The sequence below is a fragment of the Onychostruthus taczanowskii genome, unplaced genomic scaffold (assembly GCF_017590055.1).
Source record: "Onychostruthus taczanowskii isolate IOZ18803 unplaced genomic scaffold, ASM1759005v1 scaffold3, whole genome shotgun sequence".
Taxonomy (NCBI): domain Eukaryota; kingdom Metazoa; phylum Chordata; class Aves; order Passeriformes; family Passeridae; genus Onychostruthus; species Onychostruthus taczanowskii.
Window position 1 is genome coordinate 5730999 of NW_024500349.1, and position 25993 is coordinate 5756991.

At 38.4% G+C, this 25993-nt stretch overlaps 1 protein-coding gene across 5 annotated transcripts in view; it reads right to left on the reverse strand.

Annotated features, from left to right (window-relative positions):
• TRDMT1 (tRNA aspartic acid methyltransferase 1) overlaps nt 1–25993 on the reverse strand; it is a 41327-nt gene that overhangs the window by 6660 nt on the left and 8674 nt on the right. For 3 of the 5 annotated variants that reach the window (XM_041408880.1, XM_041408881.1, XM_041408879.1), the window contains exons 3-9: nt 13828–13937; nt 12130–12206; nt 10591–10662; nt 7064–7129; nt 5532–5601; nt 4415–4498; nt 3549–3919 (exon numbers count right to left, since the gene is read on the reverse strand). In XM_041408880.1, coding sequence (XP_041264814.1) covers nt 3549–3919; nt 4415–4498; nt 5532–5601; nt 7064–7129; nt 10591–10662; nt 12130–12167 — 701 coding nt within the window. In that variant the 5' untranslated portion in view covers nt 12168–12206; nt 13828–13937. Of the gene's footprint in view, nt 1–3548; nt 3920–4414; nt 4499–5531; nt 5602–7063; nt 7130–10590; nt 10663–12129; nt 12207–13827; nt 13938–22026; nt 22329–25993 lie in introns of those variants that run through there. The other 2 variants (XM_041408877.1, XM_041408878.1) reach the window with 2 other exon arrangements.

Sequence of the window (25993 nt, forward strand, 5' to 3'; positions counted from 1 at the left end):
TTAAAAGGAGGACCACTAGTGTGAGCCTGCAGTTTTCATGTCAAAGCATTAGGAACAAAGTGCTTCAGTCAGGTTTAACTTCTGGTTGCTTGTGGATTTTACACTGAAGGAAGGAAGAGAGAAAGAGAGAGAGAGAGAGAGAAAGAAAAGAAGAAAGAAAGAAAAGAAAGAAAGAAAAGAAAGAAAAGAAAGAAAGAAAGAAAGAAAGAAAGAAAGAAAGAAAGAAAGAAAGAAAGAAAGAAAAGAAAAAAATTAAATCCAAGTAAACCGTAAGTAAACTTGCATACTGAAACCTAGATAGCTGTTCTGCATGCTTTGTGGTTGATTGCTTAACATGTTTACTCTGTAGTTTCTTCAATGCTATCATTTAAATATAATTATGGGCTTTCAGAAACATGCTCTGTTGGTCTAACTGTGGCAGTTTGAACATTCTGAACAGAAAGAGAGTGAGTCAAGACAACAGATGGCTTTGCCCTGTGGAAGAACTTCAGAAGATTCCCTGCATTAGAGGGATGTGGTCTGCATCAATTGTTAACAGACACTATTCTCTAGTTTTATCTGTACAACTGTAAAGACAATTATAAAGGTCTTTTGTTCCACTTGGGACCCATTCCTAAAGCATGGCACAAGTTATGTTTCAAACCTCTCTAATCCCACAGTGAATAAAAGAATACTCTCCCTTCAGCACAGACACAATGACCCAGCGTGGCTCAATCTTGAGTACTCCAGTCTCGGCTGAAAAAAATACAATTGGTTTTGCCTGAGCAGCACTCATTTTAAAAAAGGGGCTACAGGATCAGAACACCTAAACACTGTTACAGATTAAATACACATGGAATCTGTTTTGTAAATACATCATCTTTAACTGGTTTAATCTTTAATCCTGCAAATTCCCTAACACAAAGTTTAACGATGTAATACACACAGCACTGAGGAATCCTCATCCTTTTCCTCTTATATAGCACCTGGTAATATTTCAGTTTCATATAACTGAGCCAAAATGAATAAATGGGGTAAAATTCAGAGCGGTATTGAAGTGTTTTATTTGGAAAAATAAATATTCCTGTCTAAATAACTGGCACTAGGGTACAGAACTCCTCCCCCCTGCCAAAAAAAATCCAGTTGGTGTTCGTGTGCATTGAAGGCCGTGTGTGTGTGAGTGTGTGTGTGAGTGTGCATTTCAGTTTTTTAATACAAATGTGGGCATACGGCTACTGTAGTGTTAGCTGGATTGTTATTTATAATTATTGAAGGTGCTGACTACAGAAAAGCTAACATTCCTACCTTAGACCTGGAACATAATTAAATTTTGTCACAGTAAAAAAATGATGTATTGATTTTCTGACAAGATTCATTACAAGTTACAATGAAAGAAGCTGGCTTAAGAAATTACAGTCTTCAATTTTCATCTGATTCAAGATTCCCCACCTCTTTTATTTCTGTAAGCTTTAAAAAAAATCTTTTCATTTCATACATGTACTTTTTCTGGATATATTGTACCATATATTATGACTGGCAAAAAGTAATTTCCACAAAGTGAGAAAGCTCTACTGCAATTGATATTTGCACTGTTTTGAAATGTATTGCTTCTCTTGTCAATACCATATCAAAATGTCCGGAACAACTACATCTAGAGAAGTTAGATACGATTTTCATTTCCTCTGTCCTTTAAAATACTCAACTTCCTTTCAAAACTTCAGCCACCACAAACACACTCCAAAGAGAAAGCATGGTGTTGGCAGTCTCACAGAACCCAGCAATCATTCACTAAGTGCCCAGGAAATCAGTGTCAGAAGGGCACACAGAATTACCTGCTTATCTCTCATGCATTACATTTTGTTGTATACTCCACCAAAGCTTTTCAAAAGACATACTGGTATAGCAACAATCACTGATGAACTATCTGTGTTTGAGGTCCCTGAATTAGAAAGGACTAGAGAAGGCATAGCCAGATTATTTCCATCACGTGAACGTTGCTAGAAATACCTGAAAACCAAAGAGAAAAGAGGGAGATTTTTCTCCCACTCTCAAAACTGATGGGTCAGTGCAACTTATAAAACAGACACGAGACAGGCACAGCAGCAGAGGGATTCTCTAGTACTACCAGGAGTGCTGTTCCACCCACTCCAGGGGTCTCTTTCCTAGATCTCATGCTTCAGAGAAATATAAAAACAAGAACATCTGGAACAGATACAGCAGGGACTTATTTTTGGCCTCAGAAAGTGACTTTAATGAGATGTAATTATAAACCTTCTCTTAATGCAGAGCTGTAAATGAGGTGATTACATTGAGAAACATGTTGGCAACCTTCCTTCCCAAAGGCTTTTGAAAAACAGAACAAAGATGGTAAATCAGACAGAACTACCACCACAACTACCTCCATATCAGCAGAGGGATAAGAGTCACCTTCCCTCGTGTCATTTCCCACCACTACATACAGAGACTTGATTTTAACTACCCAGGAGCCTCCTTCCGTGTGATTTTGATAAACATGACCACAAACTACTATGACATATTCTAGTGTAACCACAAGTGGCCAATTACTTTCAATGACACTTAAGGCATATAGACAATACATCAGACACCATTCTGGCTAAGGGTTTTTTTGACTATTCTAGTTTAGAAAGATATTCCACGAGATACTGACTCCCCCTCAACTCAAAAGAGTGAGGGCAGCAAAGGCACATACATATATATCAATGAGAGCTGAGGGAAGACCTTCCCCATTGCACAAATTTCAAACTTTTGAAATTCCTTTTCTTCTTCTTTATAAATAAAGTTACACTTGGCTTTACCTCATCATCCACGACATCTTATTGAAACACTCAGCAAACTCAAAAAACCAATCCAATTAGAAAAATTTATCAGTATTAAAAATTCCCACAAATTTGCAGGCTCCAACTGAAATGTTTCAATACAAATGCACTCAGTGGAAAAGTTCCTGACCAGTTGTCCACAGAGTTTCAGAACACTCACCAACTTCTAGAAGTCGAACTTAAAATTGCAAGGTGCAAATCAGAAAACTACTAGACAGAAAAGCACTGATGTTCTGCCCCACCAAATGATTTGTAATGCAGCAACCTAACTGGTTTCATGACAATCCACAGCTATTCTGATCTATATAGCTGAAAAATCCAAGAAATCAATAAAATGTACAGTGGAGACAGATTTAATGAGGAATGGATCTGTCATGCATGACACTTTGTAACTTCATTGAGCAATATAAAGAAATTCATTAATGAATCAGCACTATACCAGTCTACTGGAACCATATTTCCGCAGGGGTAATTAAGCTTCTGTGAAGGTCAACAACAAATGGCAACTGTCTTTTGTGAATGCCTTTTTGGAGTGGGCACATGATGTTCTGCCAGACAGATTCTCATGCAGGCATTCCACTGGACCAGCAAGCACACTATATAAGGAGATTTCTTTTAAAGGCCTAGGATTTTTTGATGAAACACCTCTCTGTGATTTTACAGGACAGAAGCGAGAAAATACACTTAAAATTTCAGGACATGATTTAGCAAAACATTTTCTTGGCACCTTACCCTTTTGTAAAGCACGTGGATCTCCGGCAGGTGGGTTTGACAATGTCTAACAAGAGAGCATAGCGCAGTAAGGATTTTGGTGGCAAGAAATATTGACTCATTTCTTCGTTTTCCTCTTCCAAGAAGTCTTTTAGCATTTGAATAGAGCAATCATTATCCTGATTATGCTTCCTTTCCATCTCTTCTACTGTTTCAAGCTTAAACAGAAAGGCCCCTTTTGGTAAACTCTTCTTGCTGCTGCAGTCTGGACCAGTGTTTGGATCCAGATTCTTCTCCTCAGAGGACAAAAAAGAACTAGTTTCACCCACTTTGTCAGCACATTTTTCCTTGAGTAAATCTGCTGGATCCTGATCTGGGAATCTTGTTAATATCTAAGAGGAAATGATGACAAAAATAAAATTAAAGAACTGTATTTAATAAACAACTTGATAGCCAACCATACAGAGAGTAAGAATTCCTTCCAAGATGCTCACAATAACTTTTAGATGTTATTTTCATGAAGATTTCAAAAGCAGTAGCATCAAGATTAGTAGACCTATTGGCAATGATGTCAGAACAGCCTAAAATAATTGCCTTTGCAAAAAGACCTTTTCAAGTGTGTAAAAAATGTAGCAATATGACATGTTTCCCAGCCCACTATCAGGCTAGAAAATACATCTCCCAACTGTTTAAAGCCATCTAAGCCACAGGCATGCACATCAGTCCTTACAAAGCTCAATATCAAGGCTGAAAAAAGGAGACAGAATTTAACTCTTCTGTTGGAATCACTCATTCTTCTCCATTCATCAACACACACCACTAAACTGAAAATTTAACCATCAATCTTCATGAAATGAAGCAAATTCAAGTATTATAAATAGACTCACTTGTCCAGGAGCTTGAAAGGAAAACGGTTCTTGGTGAAGCTTTGCAATTAGAAAATACCGCAGCCTGGAATTGGGAATGCCAAGCTGTAATCAAAATTCAGAAGCCTTTAGTCCGGGTGATAGTAGAGAAAAAGTGGTCTATTGCATCATACAAGTTATCTGCCATTACATGCAGTAACAGAACTATGACACACTAATATATTTTATTACTTCAGAGATATCAGTATTTAAAGAATCAGAGATTCATAAAATGGTTTGTGTCATCTAGTTCCAAGCTCTCTTTCACTAGCCCAGGCTAGAAGGCTGCAATTAGGTCACCCTGAAGCCTCCTTTTTTCCAGGGTATTCTCTTGGTATTAGTTGATAATACCTCCACACACTTGTAACTTCCATACCTAGGGACTTACAAAGATCCAAGTGATCCAATTATTCTCTGTATCTCATAGTTTTGACTTTCTCTGTAAATTAATATGAATGTAAACAAAATTTTATGTGATTCAAGTAGAAAAATGTACATGCCTCACGATTACTTGGGACAGGTACTATCTGTTTCCTGTTGAAAGCAAAAACGTCTCTCTTTGCCTTTTTAAACAAGAACTATAAAACACCTAACAATTAAATAAATCTACCACAATTGGTTTTCAAGCTACATTCTATTAGCTTCTCTCAAATATTTATGGTACTTCACTGATTCCAGTTAGTCTTGCATAATCTGAAATTTCTCTCAAACTTTTTTCAGTTGCCAGGGTAACACAGAAACAAAGCTCCTCCTCCCACAAGAAACAGTCACATTTTCTGTGCTGGGAAATCCAGAGGCACAGCACTTCTGAAGCAGTGAGGCTCCTGCAGGGAAAACCACCTTCCTGGTTACAGTGGAAATTCATGCCTTCTTAAAAATATCAAATGGCAGCAAAGCAACATGGGACTATGATCTGAACACAAACAGCAATATAACTATGTCAGTATGAGAAACTAGAAGTCATGTCAGTTGGTTTTCTCATTCAAGTGTATGCTTTGAGCATGACTCTCTTTTCTAACATGGAAGAGAATTTTCAAATGTTCTTGGACTCGGTGCACTTCGACCTATTAAATAATATTAGAGCAATTTTAGTACTCACACAGGTTGGAGACAAGAGAAATTCCTGATATTTAAATCCACATGTTGCTAGTGTTTGCAAAAGTTCATTTCTGAAAGGAATCAAAAAGCAATTACTCCCTTCACGTAGTCTTTAGCCCATTTTTTAATCCTAAAGAAACACAGATTAAATTCAACATCATATTTACCAAAGCATTCATTGAAATAATTGGACAGCAAATTATTGATATGTCATCCATTACTGAATTTGAGAGACATCATACGAAGTTCAGTGTTAGAGACTATTATACATGCGAAGGCACCTCACTCTTACTACAGTGCAAATGCCTCTTCAAAAAATGTCCCATCTCTAGGAAAGTAATTGTGGTGTGTCAACAAGGAAACTAATCAGAGGGCAAGATACTCTCTTTACTGGGAATCATAAAACAGGAGATTAAAACCACTACAAATAGCTCACTACTTCCTTCTGCTCAAATACACAGCACTGGCTAAGCCTAACAAAAAGGATAAATTGAGGGATGACAAAAATCAGTGGCTTTGATTATAAAAATGAGGTTGGTCTGTGTTTTATAAACAATGGAAAGAGACTGTAAGGGAAATAATCTTAAAAAGACTTTTCTTCTGTATTCCATGCAGACTGCACTAGGCTGGAACTTATACAAAAGACAGGAGCTGTGACCTGTACCCAGCATTGCATGCGAGACTGCATCCCAAGTGTCTTAAGAGAAAACAAGTGTCCTAACCAGGGTGATTTCTGAGCACAGCTTGTCCCAAGCACTGGCCAGGAAGGCACAGCTTAGGGAATCCTGGGAGCTACAAGAGAAGACCATGAACACCGAACCAGCTGAGCATGTCTCCCCGCTGCCTGCCATTTGGATTAAGAGCGCGTTATGCAGGATGGCAGCTGGTGCTTTAAGGAGTGCACAGGAAGATCCCACTTTATTCAGCAAGAACTGAGAAGGAAGATAGCAACTCTCTCTCTTGCTTTGGTCACAAGAGAGGAGAGTGCTCTTGCTGTCATTAGGTAACTGTAGTGACACCTTTCCTCTTCCACATTTCAGACCAGGACTAAATACTTCTTACTGCATCTCTGGACCATTTGATAGCAGCCCTGAACCATGGATAATCTACTATCAACAGAGGCACTCAAGAAAGCCCCATGGCTATTCTGTGACCATAACACAAGATACCATGGGATGCTGTCATGAATAAGCCTCCGAAACCTCTGATTGTAACACCTATTACTATTTTTCTTTGAAAAATGATTCTGACCTTTTCTAAAGCAAACATGATCATCAAATAAAATCAAATCAAATACTCACCAAATAAAATTAAAAATAAAATACTGTTGTGTTTTATCCACTTAGAGACATAACCACTTATCTAGCAAGTTCTTTTCACAACCTAAGATTTTAATTCCTGTCCCATCTCAAGCTATTTTGTTAACTCCAATTCTAGGAAAAAAAAATCCCTTCTAAAGAATAAATCCCTTCTCCTTCTGAAGAATATACCCTTTTTGCAAGCTAATGCCTGCATATATTAATTACAGTTTACCTTGCAGAAGAGGATTCAAATCCTTTAACATTTTCTAAAAGTAGGTATTTTGGAAGCTTTTGAAGCCTACAAGGAAAAAAAAAAACCAAATCAGTGTAACAAGAGTTAAAGTACATTATATTCATCCACAGATCTGTTTAGCTAGCAGAAAGATCAAAGTATTTCCACATCATGCTAGCTGTTAAAGTTTAGCATCCTTAAAAAACCAACTGAATTAAAAATGTGGACTGCTGGTAAAAACCACAAACTCCACCCTATGTTTGGATGAACAGCTGTATCCTCTTGTACTCCATGAATGTACTTTTGACAATGTTTCTCACTTTTCATTTCCTAAAGCACAATAATATTATTAAACAGATTCAGTGTATAATAGGAAATATAATTGCTGGGGGAAAACCAGCTGCTACTTAGCCATAAAACAGTTGTTTTCAAGTGCTTATACCTGAAATCAATGTCAAAGTGTCACAAGAACCTTACTGATAACACATGAAAAACAGTATTCATTTAACTGATTTAAGTACACAACATATTTAGAGTTCAAACTGCAGATATTTTCATTTTTCTGAACTTGACTTTTTTATTTTGATGGGAAGAAGGAGTTGTCTCAGCTTTAGCAGTATCAGTGCAAAGGTCTGGAAATAGGCACATTCCAAAAACAGCATATTAAATCTCTGGAGAAATGAGCATGCCCAAACTGTGCCAGGGACTGTTCCAGCAATTTAGAAGCGAAGATGATTCAGATTCAGGTGTCTGGGAACATTCTGTAGCACTGATTAATTCTCTAATGTAGACACACAATGTCTGTCACACACTGGGACCTCAGAATCACATACACATATTGGATATTAATGTCCCCAGACAGCAGCTTCGTGCTTATTGAAGTTAGTGACTTTGAACTTCCATTGGAACAAATCACAGCAGAAATTGTTTCAGTACATTTTTAATTTTTAATTAAAGAATGAATTAAAAGAACCAATGCATCTCACAAGAAAATGGAAAATGTTCAAGAAACTATGCCAAATTTAAAAATAGTAAAAACAATAGGGAAAACTTAAAATAATGGGGAAAAAGTAATACTAGGCTAAAAAAAAGCAGCATCAGCCAAATTCCTAGCAGAGGAATGGAGAATATTCTACTGATATGTCTACCCACACTCTTCATCACTGACTACTATGAAACTTGTTTTTCAGCAGTGAATCCAGAGCACAGCCTGAAATGCAACCACTCATAGGGGATCGACAGATCACAAGGCAAGTAATCACTGTACAAAAAGGAAGTGTTAAGTACTTGACAGGTATTAACATTAAAAATGTTTCTGTAAAAGCAGCACTTGGATGTTTTAGCATTGGATTTTGACGGGTTATGGCTTGGACACAATAAACAGACAGTACCTAGACCATTTGGGTTGGACTTTTCTGGCTGGGTGTTCCAACGATTTCCCATGTCTTTCCAGATCTTGAAATTGTCCTTTCCATTATCTCTAATATTTGTCATCCCAGACTACCTCTGAGTCTTATTTCACCACTATTTTATTATAAAAGACTGAGCAAAATCTAACTACATCCAAGGGATGATAAATTATTTTACACTTTTCATAAACTGTATGCATACCATAGCAATTTAAAATGTAAAAGGATAATTCCTACAGTAAGAGTTTCCTTTTTTGAGGCTGAAGTACTCCATACTCAATGTCTCACAAAAGTATCATATTCAAAAAACACATAAGCGCTATCTTAGTAAAACACAAATCCACTGGAACTGAGAAACTCTACAGAAGCCATCATGTTGAACCTTCTAGTGACTACTTAGAGTAAGTGCTGCTTCAAGAACCCTCCCCGAGGAGATAAGGGACATTAGCAGTGTCTCCTGGGGTGTTGAGATAAAAGCAAGACAGCCAAGCCCAGGTCCTTTGCATCATCGTGATAAAAATACAGGTCCCGGAGTGTCTAAAGCTTTGGTTTTGAGAAGGAAAAGCTTCTGCTGTTTATCCAGCTAAGTCCACAGCAACTGGGAAGCAGTATTTCCATATTAATGCACTATAATGTCCAAAAGCAGCCAGCCTCTTAACCATGTTTCAGTTTAATGAAAAGGAATCCCCAGGTCAGGAGATGCCTTTAAGTACATGGAAGATACTATTATTCTGACAAATTAACTTACTATCTGCCAGGTTTCATTTTTCATTTTAACAGAGCAGTTGGAAACCTGTGTTACATTTCTCGTTCACAAAAGTCATCCTTCGTAATTTCTAAACAACCCACATTCTCTCCCTAATTTTGTGTCTCTGACAGAAGCAGGGGAGTAGCAATACCCATTCTTTTTTACCTAGAAATTGTCTAACTTACTGGGCTACAGAATCTGTGTTTTGTTCTGTGTTGTCTGCCACAGATTTCTTATGTATGGTCCTGCCAAGCCACTCAGCCCTTCTGTGTCATTGCTCTCTCTCTGCTCATGACAAGGGCAAAGACACAGTTCCATTTAATGTTGTTGGCTGCATAAAGTTTCTAGAACAAGGATGAAGACTCTTTTCTCCCAGTGCTAACAGCAGTTTGAAAGAAAGGCTTTTTGGCACTGACTTACTTCTATGTTGAAAGCATTCATTAAAAAAAAAAGAAAAAAAAAACCAAAACAAAACAAAAAAAAACCAAAAACCAAAAAAACCCAACAAAACAAACAAAAAAAAACCCACCAAAAAAGTAAAAGAGATGCCAAACATTCATCTGTTCTCCAATCCTGACAGCAAGATGAACTAATGGAGGAATACATCGGGAAAAGCTGTCCTAGTCTCCAGGTGAAGCAAGACTGCCACTAATACAAATAATTATGGCTGTTTTATTATGAACTGGGATCTGACCAGGCAAAAAGCAGATGAATTCAATGACAATGTCCAGACAATGCAGTGCTATTCAAATTCTTTAGTATTAGTACTCCAAACAAGAGACGGTACTACAAACCAAAAATACACAATCTGCCCCAGTATATCTAGAGGCAGCACCAAAAAGAAGAGACTTTAAGAAAGAAGTGGTTGCAAGATGCATTGCATTGTACAGTCAATAGCATACTTAAACCAATTTTCAAATGGTAACACTTCAAAAGATGACTATATGTTTAACCTAAGCTTTTGTAACCCAATATTTTAAAAACCTTTCATGTTTCCATGAGTCCAATAGACAAACGATTATATTACCTACTCCTGTTTCTATATAAAATCAATGCAAATTTGATGTTGAACTGAAAAAAACTCTTTCTTTTCAGTTATTGTGTAGGCACAGCTTAAACAGACATGCAATGAAAAGGAAACCGGATAATGAAAGTATATACAGCAACAATGAAGTGATTAGAGCATTAGTAAAATACAAGTATTTGTAAGTTACATACGATCATGTGAAAACAAACACAGAATACAACACAACAGTAGTAGTATCCCTCTAAAACATTACAGATATCTTGTCTCAATGAAATATAGTAGACCTAGTTATAACAAAGCCTAGTTATAAAAGGGGCTTTACAATGGAGGTAGAAGTTTCTACCTTGGGAGAATATCCAGGATATAGAGAAAGCTCTTAGTCCGTGGATCAGACACGTCACCTTGCCGGCCAATTCTATGAAAGAATAAAGAAACAGCGGTGTATTACTCAGAGCAAACTGACATTGGAGTTACATCTTTCTACAGAATGCAGACACTTTGATTTGAGTTTCTAAAGGGGATTCTGCAAAAGCCTCACGTACAGACAGGAGGAGCTGCTCACAGAGGCAGTGTCCTGAGAGATGCTCTAAGGAATGAAAGTCTGGCCCTGCAATCCATCAGCTCACAGCAAGGTTAAAATTGAAGCATTCAGTAATGAAATCCACTCCCCAGTCTGCAAAGGCTTTAGCATTCTGGTCTTGTCCTGCAAAGTCTTTGAACATACTTGGCTCTGAATGAACAAAAACCCCCCACTGGGTTTCTGGGAATACCCTGCTATTTTGCACTGAATATATTAAATTATTTCTACGAATTAAAGCCTCATTGTTCACCATTTAGCAGGATTGAGCCCCACATGAATAACTTTGGAATCAATTGGTAATACTAAACTGGAAAGATTATGTAGGTTACAAAAATGATAATGATACCAGGCCTGTGTTTCCCTAGCTTATACTTGTATTACCTCATAAAAAAAGAATAAAAGCTTTGCAGAAGAGCTTTAACATGTATCTAAATTAATCAGTACTACACAGATTTTTCTTTTCATCATATTATAAAGAAAAAAATCTGAAATGTTTCCTATATACATCATAGGTTTGCACTAATTCATTTTTACAGATCAGCAACACTTTACAGGGATTGCTTTTCAGTTTAGAACATTCAATGAGAGATACTTTCTTACACAACCATTATTATCACCATCAACAGACTTTTTTAATGAAGCTACTACTTTGCGTGTGTACAGTTACTAGAATCTCACCCCACTGGTCACTGCTGTCAAATGAAATGAATTACAAATTAATCTGAAAAATAACATCTCAATAAACTCAGTCCTTAATCAGCAAGATATTTCTCTTTATCATCCACAAAATAATTTCAAAGCCATTATCCTTCTGGTCTTGGCTAAAATAGAAATATTCTTCAGAATAAACTGTCTGTGTGCATGTGCAATTTTCAAAGTACAAATAAAACCAGATTACACTCTTAAGTCTCAGGCAGAACCAAGAAATTCCAATCCTCCTTCTGGAGTTGCCCCAGGAAAACATTAGATTGATATCCAAAAGGAAAGGCAGGACTCCTAAACACTAAATTTTACTATTAGAGGAATAATACAGTTCACAAAATTGGTGCTGTAAGAGGCTTACTTCACTTAAACTGAATTAATATATACATATGCAAGAAATGTGGTCAACAATTAAGACGCAATTTGCTGCATTTCTTTCACTTCAGTAAACATCATGGTGAGCAGAGCTACAACACATTTGCTTAGGAAGAGAAAGATACACAGATCACCCACACATAGTGTCACTATGTCGAGATAACATTTCTCCTTTGACCACATATAGCACAATAACTGCACTTTTTCCCAAGTGTGCGTACCTACCTTGTAAAAGGCTGACAGGGAGGACTCATCAAAATCATATCAAAAGATAATCTGTCAAATTCTTCCAGTGTTATGCCCTGAAAACAGAAAAAAATAATGTTGAGTGTTGTGAATTGTATGAAATTCTCAAGTCATCTTTCAGACCAAACTACCCCTCTTACTTCCAGTATCCTTCATTTAGCAAAAAACGACCCCATCTCTCACTTGACATAGTAATTTTAAAATCTTTTCTACTCTGGCAAACCACAAAATGTAAATATGCACTCACTGCTCTTCATATGAAACAAAACACTAATACTAATAAGTACATTATGTAATTTATACATAATCTTGAGGTTTCTATCTGCTCATTCTTTGAGGTGTGTAGTGGTTCTTTCAGTACATACTCACCTATTATTTGTCCTGAAAATAAAGTGTCATTACTCAGATTTAAGCCTTTGTACATCAAAACCAGTCTTTACATACTCAAAATATGTGTAAAAACATCTGAGAAGTAAAGGAGTTCAAGAGTAAATATGATAATTTTTACAGGTCCAAACTACGGGGTTTAGCTCTTAGGAGCTCACTGATAATGCACCCTATAAAGTTTATTTCATGGTTTTTCCTCTATAAAAATTAGTCAAAGGTACTGTATGGCTGAAATTCTCCTCTACAAAGCCAATCCTGCTTAGAAAGAAAGAATTAGTCTGTGGTAGGAATTAATTACACAATTAGAAATTCCTCTACACTAAGTTTTCACCAACACTAAAAGATGAACACATTAAGGGGCTGGGAGGAAAGAATGATCAAGTAACTATGGCTTGGACAATGAAATCACTCCTTACATATTCTGAGGGATACCTATACAGCAAATGTAATGTAGCTACCCAGAAAACTAGACAAAAGCTGCTATTTTTTTCCATTATATTTGAAGAAGGTGTTACCGACTAATAATCTGCTCTTGTCTACTATAAAATGATACAGGCAAAGATTAATCTTTTTTTTCCATTGTAAAACTATCATTTAACCAGTTATTATTGAGTGCTGAATAAGCATTTAACCTTTAGCCACCTATTTAACTCTCACTTAAGCTGCCGTCTTAAAACAGACACAGCATCTTTTACTGTCATGTTGTAAAACCGTAAAAGCAGACTAAGAAGCATACAGTAATTTCTAACTCAATCCAAGCAAAACCATGCCTAGCTTGCCTCTCATCTATTAAAACAGATTATTTTAATCCAATTTTACTTATTTTTCAAATAATTTGGCAAGTGACAGAATTCCTAAAACATTTTATCTACTGAGCCCATTTAAAAAGATTCAAGAGTGATCAGTTCAGTATATTTTGTTGTGTTTCTCTGAGCCCAACTATAACTTCAAAACAAAGGCATGCCCCCAAGTAATTTAATTTTTTCGAAGTACATGAAAATATTTTTTTTAATCTAAAAATATGATTTTTGACATTCCTTTACTGATGGTAAGCATTCCCCTAGACATTTATATAACCTTTCTCCATGGTACCCACAAGAATTTCAGGAAAAGCCTGCAGTATGAAATCCCTGTTACTTCAACAAGCAAACAGCACAAGCAATCAAAGTTATTGTAAAACTGCTTTATTCATAATAACATTTCTGTTTCTCTTGTTACTAATAAAGACAGTGAAAGCAACTCACATCTTACAAATGCCAGACTAGAGTAAAAAACACATTAATTACTCACCTCGATAGTCTTTGCCCATAACGGCGTGCTGGGAAAGTTGTGCTTATAAACATCATTGGCAAGAGTGTTCACATCAACAGCAGCTACCACTTCTGCATATGTGCAGCTTTCTAAAATTAAAAAAATAATTTGAAAACTCTAGCTTCTCTTCACTATTCTTAGAAAAATATATTTGCTCAGTTGTGTTACAGCATCACTCAAAAACAAAAGGCAAATTACACAATCAAATTCTGCTGTGTTGTCTTTTGAAACTTTGTATAAAAAACATACTCTTATTCTAATCATAAGGGCAATACTTCCCTTCTTTATATATCCAAAAATGGAAGCTAAAGTAGATTTAAAAAGTAGATTAAAAAATTCCAAACAGGGTGCAGCTCTACAACATTTTCACCTCTGTGCAGGTCTCTGTGGCCAGCAAGCTCCTGGCTACAAGAATCCTAAACCAATCCTACCAAGCCCCACTGCTTCTGCCTTGTCCTCTGGCAACCTACAAGAAATAAGCATCTTATTTTAGATGTGTACTACTTCTCATTATGAAAAAATAGCACCAATATGTTTGATGTATGTCTACTCTTCCAATAAAAACTTAAATTGCCTGAAAAACATTTGTGCTTACATTTCAGTAAAGCCTTAGGCCTCAAACTCAACTGCTGCCTCATTTGAATTAAAGGTCCCAAAATACCAAACTTGGCAGCTCCTCCTCTCTTGAACAGAGGTGTTATTGAAGAGAGGACAGTGTAACAAACTCACAGCTAAAACCCTGAAATAAAAATACACTAAAAATAATGTAAATAAACAACTGTTAATTTATAAAGTAAGAAAGTAAGAAAGTAATAGGTACTACAGAAGCTAAAGAGATAAAAAGAGCAGTGTTTACTTCATTGCTCATCATGTCACACTATTTATTATTACTAAACACAATACCTTCACTGAGGCTTTTTATCCAAGAAGACAGACTGTGGTTACTGTCACAGCTGCAGGCAGAGAAGTGACCCTACCTCCTGACACCCGAGATCAGTATCAACCACCAGGATATTTACATTATGGTCGGCATTACAAAGCCTCAGATGAAACACAGGCAACTTTAAAAAAACTTTTGTAAACCAAAAGAAACAAGGCAAATAGCCACATGCCTTTGAATAATCTCACAATATGCTCAAGTAACACATTAACAAATGACCTTATGAGACACCATATGAATTACTACTAGTCAGCTAATTATTTACAGTTTGAGAGGATGAAAGCCCAACTGGGATGATCCCAGTGGATTTAATTTTGAATAATGCAGTTACCATCCACCCACTATCTTTCAGGCCTTCAAGGCTGTCTTAGTCAAAACTAAGATGAAAGAGAAATCTGGGTACTGAAAAGATTGTAGCAGACATTCTAACAAGGACCAAGCTGGTTCTTCCAGGTTTACTTGATGCAATCGAGGGCAAAAAGATAAGGTTTTTCACAAGATAAATACTTACAGACCATTAAGAGTCAACACACAAATCATTATTTGCCATTACTGTCTTGACCTTTTGACCAGAAGTTGTAACTGAGAACTAAATACAGGTGCATCCACAAGGACAATAGCATGACTACACCTGAGATTACAGAACAGGTAAGTTAACACTGACACCTAGCGTGAAAAGAAAGCTGGATGAATGTCTCAATTTACAAACGTATTCAAGAACCAACACTCTCATCTTCCTAAAACAAAGCTGCAGCATCTAAGTAACAGGAACAAACTTCTGAGACTGTTAAAGAGATTGCTTTTCTCACTCACTCCTTCAGTTCTTAAAACACATTGTCCTAACAAGCTAACCCTTACTGTGTTTTCCAAGTACTCCAGAAGAAAAATAAAATTAAAAAAAATCAAGACACTCAAATTATTATCTAAATTAACACATAGTTTTAAAAGGGCAATTGGGAAGGCAAGCTCTGTGCTTTCTCTCACAACTCACAATTCAGACACTTGGTTTTTTACTGCCATCCATTCAATATCTCCCTGCATACCTACAGGAAAAAATAGCAACTGAGGACTTCACAGGCCCAAAAGCCTGGCGATAGGGGAAGAGAGCACACATCTAACAGTAACCTATTGAATCCTCTTGCAATACAATGTTCAGTCTAAACCAGAGACGTAAGCCAGCATGGAAAAAGGACAGGAGCTTTTCCTGAAGTATTCCACCTGAGATCCTCTCTTCCTCATTCAAAGACCTGATAACTTTTTCAAAGCCTCTCCTCCTTTTCATTTCAAAGTTGCAGCTCACTTGGGAATTCCTGTTAGAGAACAGACTCCCTCTAAAAGCTGATTAAGCGTATTTGTGTGGAAATGCCCTGGAAACGCATGAAGGAGCTCGAGCAGACAAGCGGCTCTCACACATCCAACCTAACAAAGAAAAGCTTGTCTAAATTTCAAACAATGTGAAAATGCAACATTTTTAAAGAACTTCTCCTGAAAGTTAAATAACTTTACGTCAAACTGTAACAGTCTGCTTTCCTATAGCAATTAAATTTACTACTTGAAAATTACTATAAGGAATGCATCATTAAAAAAGCCTGAAAGCAGAATTTAAGCTTGTTTAACTATCAAGTGTGTTTAACTATCCCCACTGACAAAAGGCACAAAACCAACTCAGGAATCGCTGACTTGGTGGGATGTGAAATCAACTCCCCAAAACACACAGCAAAACTTCAATACAGAAACAGACACAGCTCTGGAGATCTTTTTATCCCCCTCAAAAAAGTACATCCAATTTTCAAAACACAGATATTTAAGAGAATTACAAATGCAGGAAACAGACCGGCTGCTGGAATACATCATTTGTAGGATTCCTCCACACCAGTTTTTCAACTGACACTTCATTTCTGAGCAAGATCACATGGTTCAAATGGAAGTCACAGATATGATAGGGAAGTTACTGAGGGAGGCATTATGACATTTTCAGCAGACTAGATTGTAATATTTTCTGTTGGCTGAAAGCAGGTGAAATCAAATTTGTATCATCCTATTAGTAATGTACTGATTTCACACTTAAAGCTTAAAACCTCTTGGACCCAGACAGCAGAAACTCTTTGCCTGTTACTTAAACTGCCTAAAGAGGCAACAATCAAACTTTGGGTCGCAGATCTCTACTTCACTGAATACACAATGCTTACAAGCCCTCCCAGGTATGGAGTAGTCATTCTTGAGGAAAAGGGACACTGCTGTAAGGATTGGAAGGAGATGCATTTGAAACAAAGAAAGCCAGGATGTGTGCATTAGCTTCTCATTTGAAAAAGTAAACCCAAAGTGTCACCTTCAAATGCCAGAAACAAAACTTCTAACATTACAATATCTGTCCTTTTCCTCTTTAGAATTGATTCCTTTGTCATGTGTTTCTGCAGACCTTAAAATTAACATAGATCTGTTTATATTCACTACTGTACTTTTGCAATAGAGTCATCAGTGTCAACAGAACACATGAAATACACTGTGTTACAGCAAGGGCGGTTTGGTGGATTTCAGAATATTGGAAAATAGGAGCCAGAACAATTATCTTTTCTGACAGGTATACGGAAACAGATGGAAAAGAGAAGATTAGTCATAAGTTTTGTCAGTCCTGTTTCCTTTTAAAACAGAGAGCAAAGATTTAATTTCTGAGTTGTCAGCTCTTGGCTGAAATGATTAGGCTGAACTGACCATGGCTACAGTCAATATGACTATCAGTAAACTTGATACTGGGTTCCTGCAGGATACTTAGCAACTCCTTTCACTGCTTTATTTGTAAAGGATTCAATCATGTGAAGCCATATAAACTTTATAAACTTACATTATAGCACAACTGGTACACCCCGTGCTACAAAGAGCTATATTTTGGAGAAGCATTAAATTGTGTTTAGGTGTAAAAACTTGCTCAAACCAGCAATATTTTTGTTTTGCATTGTGCTGGAAATCAAGGCCAGTTTTGTCTCCTTTGCCTCTCCTGATGGGATAGCTTTGCCCAGTGTAAATACACACACCAGTTTACTGTGCTGTGCAATTCACAGAGACAATCAAATACAATGAACAAACGTGCATAACAGAGCACAAAAGTTGTTACCCTGTAAAACTGAAATATAACAATTGCAGAGGAAAAATATCACCAACTTCATCACTGCAAACTTATGGTATTTTTTAGAATATGTCCTTTAGTGTTTCCTGCAAGAGGACTTTTTTCAGGAACCTGACAGATTACAAATGCTTGTGGCAGAGACATGGAACCCATTTTTCATGGGAAAACTGCCTAAATTAATAAGCCAGTTTAGGTTTGTTTTGGTTGGGAAGGAGGAAGAGCGGGCTGTTTGTTTCATGGAAAGTTGCTAAGGAAATGGATATGTAGGCATAGATTTTCCAAAAATAAAACTATTTTTCACCGCAGAAACTCTGCACTTTATAAAGAACAAATTCACTCACACACACAAAAAATTATCATATATTTAGATGTATTTGACTTAAATATCAACCTTTATAAATCCAAAAGGCTTGGGGTACAGGGTGGGAAGAAGAAAGAAAAGCACTTTGATCCCTTAGCTGCATCAATCTTTCAAGAGTGTGAATATGAACAGACTCACTGATTTCTGACTTCAACTAAGCTCAACTTTACCATCTTTTGATGGTATCTTTATCAAAAGATACCATCAAAAGATGGCATCCTTTTGCAGGTCTTTGGTGCTAAAATATTATTATAAAGCATTCAAAATCTAAAACCAGAAATTCTACATGTGCTGAGATAGCTATAGCTAAAGTACCAACACAGAGCTAGACAACCCCCAAGATTTTTCTTTTTCAGCTTTAGACTGAAACCTAAGTTCAGAAACAGCCTTCTCTCCATTGTCAAAAAGAATGTGATTAAACTATGAAACCATGTACTCACAATTTCCATGTACTCTTTAGAGAGAAATACTTACAAGACACTATAAAATTCCATCAATACATGAGAATTCAATTATTTTTTACTGTTGACAAGGACAATCTCAAAACCAATGGTATACTATTTGGTGCCAAATGCATTCTATGTTAATGACAGCTGCCAAAATAACAAACATCTTCATCCTGCAAGCTATCCTCTAACTAAGTTTTTGAAAGATCACAGCCAAGAAGGGCATCAAGGTAGAAAAGTCAACATCAGATTTCCTGAGAAATACCTATCTGCCAACTGAAACACAGGCAATTTTACAGAAAAGCAGAAAGTTGGACCGGCTGAATTAACCATAATTGACCCCATTACATGGCCAGGTACTACCCTGCAAGAGTATCTTGCAGAATCCCTGCAGAAAACTGCAGAATCCCTTTTGTAGAACAAAACCTTTCCCAAGATGCTGCCACTGAAATACTACATGCTCCCTCTGTTTTCTACATATTCCAATTATTTTTCTTGGCTTATAGATTCACTAGAAACCACAAGAAGATAATATATTGTTATACATAATCTTCATCTGTCGTGCATCTGGCTTACAGAAGCACTGGAACAACGGAAGCCTTTCTCTCAAACTTCATATTTATATGGAAAAAACCCCACAACCCTTCAATATTTCTATACTCAATTTAAAAGAAGATGCTGAACAATTTGCCACATGCTAAATGGAGGACAGGATCAGAGACCTTTTCAAACAGCAGGGTTTCATGTACACATATAGGCCAAAAACATGTAAGAAACACATTATTAAAGTACTCACAGAGGAACATTCACTTCTTTTCTGTTTTATTTGCACGTAAAAGCAAACACTTCAATGCCCCTTGACTTTACTTTGCTTCTTCATACACTGTGTAAGAAAACTGAATCCAGATGTGCAAAGGACTTTAAAAACTAGACAATGCCCCTTGACTTTACTTTGCTCCTTCATAAACTGTAAGAAAACTGAATCCAGATGTGCAAAGGACTTTAAAAACTAGTAGAAATTATCACATGCCCAAGTATGTCTCTGCTCCCAAATGAAATCCAATTCATCAAAAACAGTTTTATATACCTGTTATCAAATACTTAATTTAGTGCAAATTTTGTAGGACACCTTTTAATCAAATTGCCTATTACTTCTAACAAGACTCTGACCAGGATTTTCATCGAGAAGTGTATGGTTTAGACCTCTCCTGAGACAACACAATACTTATGGGCTGAACTCTCATATGCTTCCCAGAAACATAAGCACCTAGATTGAAAAATGTTATACCAACTGTAATGCAAACAGCTTTGTGTCTATTCACTTTGCAAATTTCATTTGGTACCTGACCACTCTGAACTAGTTAGGGTCATTTACACAAATAATAAATTAAATGTCCTTACTTACAGTCCCTTTATCTGCTTTGGCTGATACCACTACAGAAAAATCTCAGTCCCACTGTTCATACCTATTGCAATTTCTTCAGTCAAATGCAAACCCATAAGAACAGAAATTACACCAAAGAGAGACACTGTTGTGTTCAGCAAGTTCAGAAAAGTAAACATGGAAGTAAGTTTACCTTTTCAGGAAATAATACAAGGGGTTTAGTTAAGTCCTTCATTCTCCAAACTGCACCATTTTGTGACATGATTTCAAGGCTTCATATTTGTAATAATTGTCCACTAGGGCATCACTAATTCCGTGTATCTTTTGGATAAAAGTTTACATTCTTCTGATAATCTAATGAGGCATTTCCAGTATTTCCACCCTTTTAAGTATTCACTGAGTTGCAAGTGATGTTTTTGCAGGTGGAAACTCACAAGACATCACATCTAGCATCATAATTTACTAAACATTGCAGCACACCACTGAACTGCCCCAAGACATCCATTATTATAGCAAGAACACAGCCAGGTAATTCAGTAAAGAGTGAAGGAACCATGGTGTAGGCTAACTTTCAGGAACCAGTCAACTTTCTATGAAAATATGGAAATTATTGAATACAACAAACATAGATAGCTTGCCATCACTTCAGGAATCTGGTTACCAAAATAGCAGCATGTTACCATTACTGTGTACACTATACACAAGGCCTAACATGCTGTTTTCACTCTACAAAAACTCAAAAATGTGCAGCTCCGGACAAAGCTATACTTGCCTCTTAATACTCTAAGAATGTCTCTGGAAAGAAGGAAATTACATCCTCAAAAAAGGTAGTGAGGAACAATGTAGGAACCTATTTTGTTGTGCATTTATATATACATAATAAATACATTAAAATATATTTTATATATTTATATTCTCAAATAAAGCAATTAGATTCAAGCAAAAATAGGGCAGTAGGAAGAATGCCACTCTGACAACTGTGTGTTTTAAGTAAATAAATGATGCTAAATTGATTTCACTCTGTAAGCATACTCTTAATATTCCATAGCTCCCTGGAAAAATAGCAAGTTAAGGCAAGTTTCCACCTGATGTTTTTATGGAAATCCTCCCTGCTAATGCTCCTGAAGACTGAAAGATTTGAAAGATTGTAGTTACAGTTAAAATTATTATGGTGATTATCACAAGTTATACTAATGTGTGTTGAAACATGGACTTCAAAGTAATAAGGTCCAGGGTACTTTATCATGGAAATCAATAGCCCTAACTCAATTTTTAATTTCGGGAAGCCAATTCACAGAGTCTGCAGGACCTGCTGAAGGTCACCCAGGCCGTGCCTTAACAATTCAGCAAATTGAGCTCCAGGGTTCCTTGTGTCAGATCAAAAACTCACCTGGGAACATGGGCTGGTGTGAATTCTCTGTACCAGCTCAAATTCCACATTTCATTTTCATGTTTATAAAATGTTACCCCAGCCTCAGATGGTCAGGCTTGCTCAAATTGGAACATGGCTCAGCTGTTCACCGAACTACGGCCTATGAAAGCCAAGTCCACGTGCATGCCAGTGGGAAACCCTGGCTCATGTGGCTGTCATCCTGGGCATCTCAGCGACTGCCATCCCACCTGCAGCAGGGCTGCCTCTGTATTGCACACAGCAACAAACACAAAATCACGGCCTCTCCAGAAGCAGCTGCCTGGGCCAAACAAGGAGCAGAGACCCCTAATTTCTGTCCCAACGTGCTCCGGGGTACCTGGTGCCACACACCAGGCTGGAGAAGGGGCTACGGGAGAACAGGGGCCACCTTCGCCCGCCCCACCGAGAAGAGGGGCACCCTGCATTGCCCCGCCTCGAGCAGACGGAGCCCCCGAGGGCGGGGTGTCCGGGGCGGGGCAGGCAGCCCGGAGCCCCGCGGGACGCGCCGGTACCTCTGAGGGCCTGGTGCATGCCCCCGATGCCGCTGTACAGCTCCAGCACCCGCAGCGCCGCCATGCTCGGCCGGCCGGCCCGCCCGCCCGGCGCCTCCCCGAGCGCCGCCCGCCCGTTCCGCCGCTCTTTCGTTCCCCCCGCCCGCCCCGGCCTGCGCCGCCCCCGGAGCGGCGGTGGCTTGGGTTCCCCTCGCTCGGGGAACCACGGGTGGGATCGGTCCCGCAGGACGAGGCTACCCCGGCTCAGCAGGCCCTGCCGCCCCCTGAGGTGTCCGCGGGGCGGCTGCTGCGCGCGGCTCCGCCAGCTGCGCCCTGCTGGCAGCGAGGGGCGGGAGAGGGACCCGCTGCCCGCCGTGACCGCCGGGGGGGCCGGTCAGGCCAAAGCAGTGCGGGCGGCGCAGGCAGAGAATGGCCGGGCGGGGTGGCAGAGGGGCTTCTCCTCATGAGGGGGGGGACATGTGTGCTGGCCCGCCGGTGGCAGCCGGTGCCAGTGGCCTCGGCGGTGCCGTGGGCCCGGGCGTTCCGGGAGTTCGGCGTACGGTGATGTTTTCGAGAAGTCCTCTCAAAGCCCGCGCAGGAAAGAAGGAAATAACTGATGAAACTGCCCTTATTTACCCCAACGCTTCTTGCTAAATTGAGAAGGAAGAGACTACTCAATGCCACTGTTGCCACACAACAGTCCGGTTAAATATATATATGTGTGTGTGTGTGCACGTGTGTATATATATATCTCTATATATATATATATATATCTCAGCCAAAGTAAACGCATCGCAGACTGTTACATGGGTTACCCACCACAGTCAAGCAGACACCTACGCTTCAGTTCGCAGATTCAGAGTGTAAAGTGAAGAAACATAAAAAAAAAAAAAAATTAAAAAAAACCCACCCAAACCAAACTTGAACATGTTTCTCCACTAGTTTCTTGATTTAATTATATTGTTGTAGAGCCTTTAAGGAACCTGTCAAAAACAAGGTGGGTTTAAGAAATAGTTCTTTTTTCCAAAGAAGCTGCCTCACACATCATGTCATAGTAGCTCCCATCTCCTGACTTACAGTGGGGGAAGAATTTTTAGCTAAAACTGGAGGGCAGAAAGGTAAATATGCTGCCTTTCAATGCACTCCTCCAAAATATAGGATGCATGACCTGTGGAAAACAGTGGAATTAGAAACAAAATTTCAAAGTAAAAATATCAGTCCTTGCCAGTTTTTTTTTTTTTTTTCAAAACAGTGCTGTCATTCACCTGTCATTCACCTGGATCTTCATTATCAGAGTCTGGAGCTGCTGCTTTATTTGTCAGCCATGAAAGGTGAATAAAACAAGAAGTCCAAGTCTATGTCACATGAAAGAAAGTGCAGCAGAGGAGAGCAGCAGGCATTGCAACCAGCTGCATGCAGGTTTCCTGCGTTGCTGGTTGATGGAGAACTGAGAAAATGGAATCACATGGCACAACAAAACTAGAAATGTGCTTGCTGGAGAAAAGAGTCATGGGACAAAGATGGTGAAGACCCTGAAGAAAATTGGTCAAGATGATGAAGATGGGTTACAAAGAGCAAGGTTATTATCAGTTAAGAAGATACAGTTTAGTAGAACCCCTTCAAAATATAGATGCAAGGTGTAAATGAAAAATTTTAAAAAAATGCAACTTTTAGACTTTTGAAATCAGTAAAGCTGATGAATGAGTTTGAGTTTCTTGTCCTACTATTCCCATAACCTACAGTTCACAGCAATGCCAGATACTGTGATGAGTGAGAGCTGTAGTCAGCCAGAAACAGTTAATTTATTTGGAGCTGCCTGGTACCTGCAGTGATTAATATCAGACAGGAAGACAGGGCTGAGACCTGGTTTTCCTTCTCCTTTCCCTGACTCCAAGGTATTTTTGCCATTCATACATAGGAAAAGTGGAGTCAGATGGAAAAAGCAGCAGACATGTCTCTGCTGTGCTGGTTGGTGGCAGTAGAACATCCCCAGCTCAGGGGAAATCCTCCACCTACTTCCTCTTCCAGTGTAGTAAACTGGAGAATATGATGAACATGCCTCCACTCTGGCAACAAAGAAATTAATAAGCTTGATAGGGATTTTATTGGCTTCCTCTTGTAAAGAATGGGAAGCACCAAAACTTCCCTAGCACTCATTTTTTAACAACTGGCAGCAGTCACTTTTATAATTCTGTATAACTGTGCCTTCCCTAACCTGGTTCTCATTATTAATTGACAGCTGCATAAAAAACTGAAATGAAAACAGGGAATCTGGAAGCAGTTATTTGTAGTGTTCTTCACTTTAAAAATGTAAAGTCAACAAAATAATAACCATACTTTCTGGATCCAAACTTAGATAATAGTATTTAAAGCATGCTGCTTATTTCAGACAGGAGCAATGGCTCAGAAGTGCTGAGATCCATGGCCACTCATATCTTGCTTCTCACAGGAAAACTCAGAATGATGGCAGAGGGAGGGTGAGCCCTGTGAAAGCATTTGTTCATACTTCACTCAGAAAATCTTGCTAACATGTGCTGGCATTGCCATGGAGCAAGCTAAATGTTGCTGACACTTTGTCTTGTGACCCCAAAGCAGCCACATGTCTGCAAAATTTCCCAATTGGAGCTCTCTGACTTACTAAAATGTGGGTATTGTGACAGTCCTTTTTACTCTTCTACATGCATATAAGACGGATAGGATTCCTGTAAAAGTCCATGAACATCAAATTTTATTAACAGAGAAGATTAATAGCAGAGTTGGAAGTCCAAATTCCAACTCTGGACTCTGCATTTTTAGGACACAAGTATGGGCTGTTTTTTGTATCAATTATGGCTCCTCAAGGTAGTTGGTTTTAAGTAACAAATGAAAGGCTTTTCTAAAATGATGTTAATTTATTCTAAATGGGCACATCTACAGAACTATGATAATGCATTGATGAAACAGCTATTTGCTTGACTCTAATATATTTATAGTAAAATATATTTTAAGCAGACTGATCTTTTAATGATATTTTTAAAGTTGTTGACATAAGCATGTGATATCAGCATTTTCACTGAAACAGTTTTGAAAACTCCTGCCTCCTACCAACTAGCATCATTTCCTCAATTGAGAAGTTTCTGGAGTTTGCCCACATCTCTGATGAGTGGTATGATACAGATAATCATGCCAGGTCTGAAACTGTTGCCTTGGTAATCAACAAACATCCAGTGAAACAGCTACATGTGGTTAGAGGAACATGAAACCACTGCAATATTGTCTCTTCTTAAAATGCTTTAGAATTGTTAAACGTTACAATTAGCAATGCTGCACAAGAGCATCACAGAAATAAGCTCCCTTCCTTCAGATTCTGCATTGTACTTGGCAACTGAAAAGCAAAATTACAAAATATGACTGGACCATGTAATCTTGCCCTCAAAGTGAGAAGGAAAGATTTTCACTGCTCTGTTTCTATAATTCAAAAAATGCACATGAAACTCCATAAGCAGTTACATGTAGGTCTCCTCCCTGCCCTCCCCTTTGCAGCAGAGCAGAGCCAGCAGGGTCTGTGCTCGCTCCCAGCTGTGACAGGAGGCTGCTGGTCTGCAGTGCCTGTCACTGGGCTTTGTCAAGGCCATGAATGTAACCCTCAGCGAAAGGCTGGGTGATGAACGGTAGTGGACTTGAAGCTGGGAAGTGTTTGTGAGCATTTCCTCTATATTCAAACAATGGAGAGAGGGCAGGGAAAACCTCCCTCTGCTCATACACCAGATATTTAAAAGTGCCTTCACAGCAATCAGCCAAAACTTCGTACAAGCAAATATCAATGTTGATGGCTGAACAACAAAAAATGCTTCTTCTCTCCAAAGGTCCATATAACCTACTAAATACCTAAGTGAGGATCAGGAGGAGTATGCAAACATCTCTGCTGTCTGGAAGGGAATCTCATATTCTGGGTGAGAAATCATTGTGGCCAGGAAAGAATGTGAGGCATGTCATACCCTAGCAATGC